The sequence below is a fragment of the Dryobates pubescens genome, chromosome 28 (assembly GCF_014839835.1).
Source record: "Dryobates pubescens isolate bDryPub1 chromosome 28, bDryPub1.pri, whole genome shotgun sequence".
NCBI classification, from domain to species: domain Eukaryota; kingdom Metazoa; phylum Chordata; class Aves; order Piciformes; family Picidae; genus Dryobates; species Dryobates pubescens.
Window position 1 is genome coordinate 11,784,834 of NC_071639.1, and position 8,488 is coordinate 11,793,321.

The 8,488-nt window shown below is 47.8% G+C and overlaps 1 protein-coding gene across 1 annotated transcript; it reads right to left on the minus strand.

Annotated features, from left to right (window-relative positions):
- Positions 1-224: 224 nt before the first annotated feature.
- MTRES1 (mitochondrial transcription rescue factor 1) lies at positions 225-4,658 on the minus strand. The gene is made up of 4 exons (XM_054174137.1): positions 4,610-4,658; positions 2,603-3,035; positions 1,708-1,780; positions 225-703 (listed from the first exon to the last, which is right to left on the minus strand). The coding sequence occupies exons 2-4, from the start codon at positions 3,025-3,027 to the stop codon at positions 527-529; spliced, it is 675 nt and encodes a 224-aa protein (XP_054030112.1). The 5' UTR covers positions 3,028-3,035; positions 4,610-4,658; the 3' UTR covers positions 225-526.
- Between the last annotated feature and the right edge of the window lie 3,830 nt (positions 4,659-8,488).

Consider the following 8,488-nt stretch of genomic DNA (forward strand, 5'->3'; position numbering starts at 1 on the left):
GTGGTACAGCAGCAGGGTAGATAAGCAGGGAGCTGGGACTGGTAACCAAGGTCAAAGCAATCAAAAGGCAGCAATTTCTCATAACTGGGGTTTTTTTTATCCCTGTTACCCTTAACTAGCCCTCAAATCTAGAGATAAACCCAAGCAAGCAGTTCTGCTTGTTGTGGTGTCAGCTGTAATGTAACCTTTCTGATCAAGAGAATTAGATAGCAGTTAAACAGTGATCCAACGAGTCTTTATTGGTTCATTATTTATAACCTGCAAGGAAACTGCCTGGAAGTGGAAGGGTTGGATCTTGTACATCCACAGTACCATGAAACAAAAACCCAACAGCAAAAAACCACCAACAAAACAAACCAAAGGTGACAGGCTTATGGCATGGACCTTGATGTACACAGCCGAGGGAGGTAACATTCTGACAGGAGCCCTTAAAATAGGGTACAGTAATTTTGTTTAACCAAAACTGGTATTTAACAACTAATCCAGTTCTCTGCAAGAATCTGCTGCTGCCACATGCAACTCCCTGTTACTTCAGCACATCCTGCTTGGGCACTTTGAGGTTCTTCCAACGCCTGACGATTACTTTGTATTTTTCACTCTCGGTTTTGTTAGATACTTTCTTTAAGACCACCCTCATCACTACAGCAGTTCCTGTTTCTTTATCTTCACCTACTAGGAGATCCAGCGTGTCACCAACTTTCACCTGGACACAGAAAGAGAACATGTGAGTGATTGCAAAACAAACATTCCCTGGAGAAAACAAATCCCCACAGTTTATGTTTGAATGTGTTCCTTTCCTCCCATGTAATACTCTGAAGTGAGGAAGGCAGGCAACAGCAGACCCAATATAGATCCTCCAGCTATCCCCTTCTAGGAAGGCCCTGGCAACAATCAATCAAGTGCCTCATGACCTTCTTTTGCCAAAAGCTTTGCCCTTCCTGTTTCACAGCTGACACCAAACTCAAAAAGGTCTCATGTGGTTTGTTTTCTTGAGGGGTGTTTCCTGCCAACCTGTATCAACACAGGCAGAACAGCAAAATGCAAGGTTCCCCCTCCTGCCTTTAAAACAGTTTGAAGTGTTCTGAAGAGCAGAATGCTGCCCAGCTGCTTGTGCTCCTTTCAGAGGTCACACAAGCAGTATGACTCTCAAACTACCTTTAACTTTAGGGTATCAGGACTTAAACCTTCTCTTCTTATTGCCCTCGATGACAGTAACATAGAAGTATGTTTGTCACCATTTTGGTGAGCCCTGTTGTGAAAGACACAACAAGCCTGCAAGCCTCTGGCTCTTCTCCCAGCTGTGTCCTGTGTGCTGTACTGCAGACACAAGAACCATGCCTGAGCTACCCCAGCTTCAATCCTTTTCTATCATCAAACTCTCTCTTTAATCATGTGCCTCTTCCACTAATATCTCAGGTTTAATCATTCCTGCTCCATCACCCTTGCATCTATCATCACTTTCTTCAGCACTTACCAAGTGCTGCCCTCTGTCTTCTGACTTTCAGCCTTAGATTTTACCTTTTAACAGCCCAAGTCTGTGTACCTTAGGGAATAATAATTAGCCAGGGAATCACAGCCAGACAAAGCTGGAAGTGGTGTTAGCAATGCTATTCGTTCACCTCTGCAGAGCAGGTTAGAGGGAGGAGGGTCATGCCTTAGTTATTTTCTTGCACTGTATCAAAAGATGTAAATTGTAATGAGCCTTACAGTTCTACTTTTCTTCCACAGTTTTTCTCCATTCAGCCTGAGTTCATTATTGTAGAATGCATCTTCTACTTTACTGAAGAAAAACAAAGAGTTATTGCATTTACACTGTGCAGCAGACCACCTGGCAATTGTTTCTTTGCAGACACACAAGAACACCATTCATGTCCAAGGCACATTTCCACCACCCTCATTTGCACATAAAGGATACCCTTAGGTAAGGTCAGGACAGACTTCAACAGGCAGAAGTCCTTCACAGATACTAAATTGAAATAACTAAGGACAGCTGCAAGCCTCAAAAAGCTGTTGCTAAAGGCCCCTCTCCTGAATATCCAACAAATCAATGTCCCCTTTCCTGCACCAGCCAGTTTAGTGATTGGAAAGTGATTAAGTTGCACAAATGCTCTACCAACACTGCAATGTAAGGCTTCTGTGGGTTGCTTGAGATCAAGCATTGTGATGCATTTACAGACTGCAGAGTCACCTGGTTGAGCTGCTGCATTGGGTTTATACTTGCCATCACCCATTTCCTCAGTGCATTATTTTCTTCCCTCAAGCTCCAATTAGATGTTTTTGTCTTACTTAGCACAGTATTTTGTATTTCCTTCATTTTTAAATAAACAGTAACTCATAGCAAATGCCTCCTTAGCTGTCCTAGGAACACTGCAGGCAGTGGAAGGCAGAGAACAGGCTGTTTCAAGGGAGGTCAAGTGAAAGAAGTAAGAACACCCATACATCCAAAATGTATTTTTAGACAGGCCAAACAGCTGCATCAAAAAACCAAACACCCAACACACCACACTACAGTTGAGTTATTCCAGCAATAAGAGGGTATCAAAACTCAGATTTGAGGTGCATGACATCTTTCTCATCAGCAGGTTGTTTCTTTCATACTTACTTTCTGGCAAGGTCTAGCCCAGCCTTCATCACCACATCATAGCGAAGAGACTGCACTACTTTTTCAAGATCCTTGTAATCTTTCACTACATTGGGGTCATTGTCAAATTCATCTTCCAAATCACTTTCCTCTTCATTCTCTTCTTCCTCTTCTTCTTGTACAGTTTGTCTGCTCCTTTTGGAGCTTTTGTTACTTTTATTCCGCAGGGAAAGTACTGAGACGTACTCTGGAGAGAGTCTTAGTGCACAGAGTTTTACTGGGGAGAAGCTGAAACATCTTCTGTAGTTTGCTGTGCTTGCTTGGCAGCTACAGAATAAGCTTCTCCTCCAAGAGGGATACAGTTTGTTAGAGGGGAGTTTCTCCCACAGTCCAAAGCAGACATTTAGTTTTCTGAAAGCAGTGATGGGGAGTCTGAAGCCAGTCATAGCATCCCCTAGAACAAAACATTCACGTGTGAAAATGAGCAACTGCTTTGATTAGTGGAAGGATTTCTCCAGGTACTACATAATGCTTACTACAAAAAGATGATTATCTTCTTCCCCAGGGAGTAATGCATCATGAAAAAGCTCAAGGCTACACCAGCTTTATGAGCTGCCTTTCTCATACACTGGCCACCACACAGAATTAAAACCCCAGATGAAAAACAAACACTAAGTTCCCCAGTGGAATACTCTGTTTATAATTCCTTTTCTGATGTTTGATATGAACTGTCCAAACACATTTGCAGCATTTTCTTCCCTCCCTCTGAAATACAATCCACAAAAGAAAGAGATAAGAGGCTAACTGTGTCCTAAGAAGCATGGGGAGACCTGCAGCCATCACGACTCATTCTCAATAAAGGCAACTTGTTCAATACTGCAAGCAAGGAAACCCAGAAGACTCCACAGCTGCTTAACTTCATTTTCTGTTTGGATCACAGCACTCCTGCATGGCAGAATGCTGCACAATGTTCCCTCATTTCTCCAGGTGGGAATTGTCTATGCAACAGGACTGACACCCACAACAAGAGTGCTGTGCAAGCTTCCCAGCACTGCTCCTTTCTGCAGCCATCTCTGACCTGGGATGAGTAGCTATAAACATCCCCCAAACCCCCAGATATCTTTCAACACTCTTAGAAAATGACTTCAGGTCCTTGCTAGCCAGGTGGAGCACTGGTTTGTGCTACGGCCTTGTACAGAAACACGTTTCTTCAGGAGACTGGGGTGTGCTTTCCCCACATCCCAAAGAACTCTGCCCAAATCTGAACCAGATGGGGATTTTTTCGTGCTTGGGAGGAAGCCCTGATCAATGAGGGCACTTCAATGAGGCCAAGTAAGAATAACCTCACCTCCCATGGCTTTTCTGAATGTAAACGTGAACTTAAAATACACGGCAGAGGGTTTAAAACCTGGGATGTGCAATCCTCACGGCAAACCCACAGCTCTCCCCACTTCGGGGGACATTGAATCCCCGTCCCTGGGGGTGGTGTGGTGCCGAGGGCCATGGTTTAGCAGCAGGCTTGGCAGAGCTGGGGGCTGGTTGGAGCTGATGATCGTGAAGGTCTTTTCCAGAGGAAGTGATTCTATGATTCCCTACATCCCCCAAACAGTTGTTAGAAGGTGTAAGCAATTACTGCTGCTTGTTTTCAGTGCTCGACCTCACTGAGCTGCCCGCTCGCCAGTCCCGAGCGCACGCCCCCCGCCTGCCCGCTCCGGGGAGCCCAAGGGCGGTGCTGGGGGCCCCCAGCCCGCCCCCAGCGCAGGCAGCCGAGGCCAGGCCGCACCTGCGGCGCGCGGGCCCCGGGCCCCGGCGCCGCCGTTAGGGCCCCCGGGCGCGAGCCCGCCCCGAGCCGGCGGCGCCGCGAGCCTCAGCTGCCCGGCCCGCCGCGGCCTCGCGCAGGCCCGGCCAGCGGCGGAGCCGCGCAGGCTCCCGGCCCCGCCGCCTTGAGGCCACGGCGCAGCCGCCCCTGCCGGAGCCGAGTCCCCGCGGGGCTCGGGGCGCAGCGGGACGCGGCCGAGGTGCGGTTACCTGGGTCCGGCCGGCGCCTCGGGCCCGGGCCTGCCGCTGCCGCCGTCGCCGCCGCTCGTAGGCCGTAGGCGGAGTCGTCTCAGCCCGGTCTCGGCGCCCTCTGCCGGGGACGGGGCCCAGCGGAGCGGCCGCGAGAGGTGAGGTGCTGCAGGCGGGGAGCGGAGGCGCCTTTGCCCTTCAGCCCGCGCCCGCCGCTGCGGGGGCGGCGAGCGGAGGGCGACAGGCAGCAGGGCGGCGGCCTGAGGCGGGTGCCCCTCCTCAGCCCCGAGGCGGAGATCCCGAGTTGGAGCCACCCACACTTGGGCGCCGGCCTCTGCCCCCACTTGAGGAAACAGACCTACCCTGTCGCCCCCAGTCTCCCACCCACCCCCGAGGTGTTTCCCGTTATAGAACCATAGAATCGTTCCGGTTGGAGAAGACCTTTAACATCATCGAGCCCAACCATGAGCACCGCCGGGCAGGTCTTTGCCTCCCTCACCGCCGGTGCTGCCCTCCCGGTCTCGGGGTCAAAGCGCTCTGGAGTCGTGACGCTAATTCTGTTCATCCCGTCGTGATGTTGCACACCTCTGATACTGCCTTTGCAACACTTGCTGAAGTGTTTCGCCTCTATGTAATCCAAGCTTCTCAGACCTCAGTGCCAAGGGCTCCTCAGGCTCTGCCCACCCACATGGCTGAGCCAGGAAACAGTCTCACAGGGGAAATGACTGCAGCAGAGAGTGGAAATTTCCTGACCGCGGATTAATGTGAAAGCTTGTTCACCATGACAGTCTAATCCTAATCCCATTGTGGTCTGGGTTTCCTTTGTCCTTATCTTTGTCAGTTTCCTTCACACTGCATCTTCCATTCAGTTTAAGCCTTCGTTGCTGGTGGTAATCTAGAATACCCTCTCTCTGGAGCTTGGAAACTAGGAGAATTCCACCCTTCCTTCTGCCTTCTCCCAGCTTTCATTCTGCCACTCACCAGCCATACCTCTGTAGGTGCTTCTGAATGCTCTGGATGCTCAGCGTTTGGGGATTTCTCTGTATCCCTACAAAACAGGTCCAAACTGCAACCCCATCCAATTGGCAGCCTCTTGCCCTGATGTAAACATCTGCACAAGACTTTGGCAGATGGAAGAGCTCCTTAACTTAAATTCTGCTTCAAAATGCCCATCACCTCACCTGCCAGATCAATCCTCCCTTGCAATGCTATCAGCAAATATACCGAGTGATACAACCGTGGAGCTGCTGTTGCACAGCAGCTGTGCAATTAGCATGGGGCATTAGAAGTGATTGCTTAATTTTACACCTGTATAAACTTGATCATAAAACACTTCAATGAAAGGGTTTTATGCCAGGGGTATTTCGTAATGGAGCAGTTCCTTGGCAAAGCTCCTTAGAAACCTCAATGGGAAGGAAGCTGCTGATGTCTTTATGTGTTTTGAATGTTCCAGGGCCCAGTTCTGTGAGATTTTGACCAGTTTCAGTTGGGAATATAGCTGGTAGCTTTTTACCACTTTAAGCCCTTATGTCTGAAAATATACATCCAAAACTCGTGGGAGTAACTTTCTTGCCTTCATAGTGGCACTTTGTGAGTCAGAACAGAAATGAGTGTCTGAAGAGTGGGGATTCCCTCAGCAGGAATGGTACCTCCTCTATGAGGGGAGAAAACCTCATACCCAAACCCCAACAGAAACACCCCAAACATAGCTTTTCATGGCCTTCATTCTTTTCAGAGCTCTTAGCATTTGGTTTGTCTTACATGCTCTTAACTTTGCTAAGGGTGAGGATAACTTAGTAAAGAAAGATGTAAGTATTAGTGCCTTACTATATTAGTCTGGCATTATGCATCTTCAGTGCATCTTCATGTTGAAAGGCAAGCTAAGGGACAAGCCTAAAGCCACTCTGTCTTCTGGAGTCTTCAAACATGGTGATACAGTGGCATCTTACAAAGCCAGAAAGTAATCAGTTTATCATTTGTTATCCTTTCCTGGCAGACCTTACAGTTTGCAGGAAGTTAATATTGTGGCACTCACACAGGTCCCTCTCCAGCCACAGAGCCATCATGCATCTGATTTATTTCATCACTGAGCAACCCCTGAGGCAACTGTTCTAGTTGTGCTGCTTAGAAGGTACATCATGTTTGAGTTATGAAAGCAGAGCCTCACCAAGGTTTTTGTCACGATTCATTCAGCCCTGGAACAGAGAGGCACTTCAGTGTCACACGGGTCTCCTTGTCGTCAGATTCCCTCCATACTGCAGAGTAAGAAGGGTTATGACAGCTTTTATCTTTTAAGATTCATACTCCAATTGTGTGAGGTCTTGGCAACTCCCAACATGGGTCATTAAGTGCAGTTTTTAATCACCAAAAAAAAGGGGGGGGGGGGGACGGGGGGACGGGACAAAAATGCAGTTAATATTCGTTGCTCCTGCTATAATTATATCAAACTGTAATTATAACCAAAAAGTTCCGACAGGGTGAAGAGCAGAGCCTAGCTTTGATCTTCTTCCAGTTTGCCATTAGATGGCAGTGAGCAGCTCCCTCAAAGCTCAGGCTGCGCTCTCAAGAGGCGTTGTTCAAACGCGGGCTTAACCAGGATCTATCTACTTTAAGCTGCTTTCAGGTGATTTGAAGTACTGTTGGCTTGGGTTTGCTTTTCAATCCTGTGACACTTCAGCAACATACGGGTAGAAGTTTAAACTTCGGTAGCAAATAGGGATCAGTGCTGGTCCGTGTTTGAAGTTTGGGTGAGAAATTAGCCTGGTGGAGATGTAGCCTCCTTCCCTTGGCTGTTCTCATGGAATTGCTGGGGTTTTTTCTTTTTCTTCTGTGGACTTAACATCCTGTCTGGAAAGGTTAATTCCTCTCTTGTTTACCGTTTTAATTGTGTGTATTTCAGTATACTGCCTATATATTCACTCCCTATATATTCACTCCCTATATATTCACTCACAAGCAGCTTAGTCTTTAAGTTTTGATAGCGTTGAGAGAAAATTCTTAGTAGCTTCTGACCTGTATATTGGAAGCCATAACTGGGAATTCCCACCCCACAACCTAGGGGGTTTTGTTACCTTTTTTCCCCTGCAAGGGCAGTCAGGTGACAGCAGATCTGCTGAGCCGTGCTCCATCTCAGAGTAAAGCCAAGAGCACCGTGTTGCCATTCTAGCCCTGTAAGCAGCTCTGACTAACGTTCTGCAGCACACGTCTCACCAGATTACTTGTCACTGCAGATTTAGCTTCGGCATTACCTTGTTGGAGCCATATGCCCTTTAAATTACACTGCTTATTTCAAGGTGTGCTGAGAAGATGAGCAGGCAGTGTTCTATGCATATTTATGCAGCCTGGGAAAACACCATGTCCCAGTGTGAGCATCACCTGTAGGTCTGTCCATATTCATCTGAATAATGAGCTAAAGCTCCCTGACTGCTAATTCACCTCTTCCAGTGTTGTAACTGCTTAGAAGTTCTCTTTCCTTAGTCCATAGTCTGGAGGCAGTTCCTCTAGCTTGTTACTTGCATCCAGTCTGTGATCAAATAATCCTGCCCCCTCTTTCTCTAAAGCTTGGCTCTGAAAACTAATCTTTCATGCAGCAGAAGCTTCTTTTCTAGCCCTTCCAGTGCTGCCTTTTCACTCAGCATGCTGCTCTAAACTAGTTTCCCTTTTCCATATCAATCCATATCAACTACTGTGCCATTTTTACTACAAAACATTGGGTTTATTCCCTTAGGATGCCTATAATGCCTTCAGCCCTCATATACAGCAAAACTTGGCTCTGTCTCACTCTACTTACCAGCTCCTTCTGTTGCCACTTCATCTCTGGCAATAACAACTGCGTGAAGAACTCCTGCTGCAGCCACATCAGTGTCCTGCACACAGAACCCCTTTCCAAAAGTGAGCAAG

Bases quoted from the DNA above. Each gene is read 5' to 3' on its own strand.
- MTRES1 (XM_054174137.1), bottom strand. From the start codon at position 3,027: ATGACTGGCTTCAGACTCCCCATCACTGCTTTCAGAAAACTAAATGTC. The intron at 1,781-2,602 runs GTAAGTATGAAA...GTTTTTCTTCAG, and splicing joins GGGCTAGACCTTGCCAGAAA to TAAAGTAGAAGATGCATTCT. The intron at 704-1,707 runs GTAAGGCTCATT...TTCTGTGTCCAG, and splicing joins TGTGGAAGAAAAGTAGAACT to GTGAAAGTTGGTGACACGCT.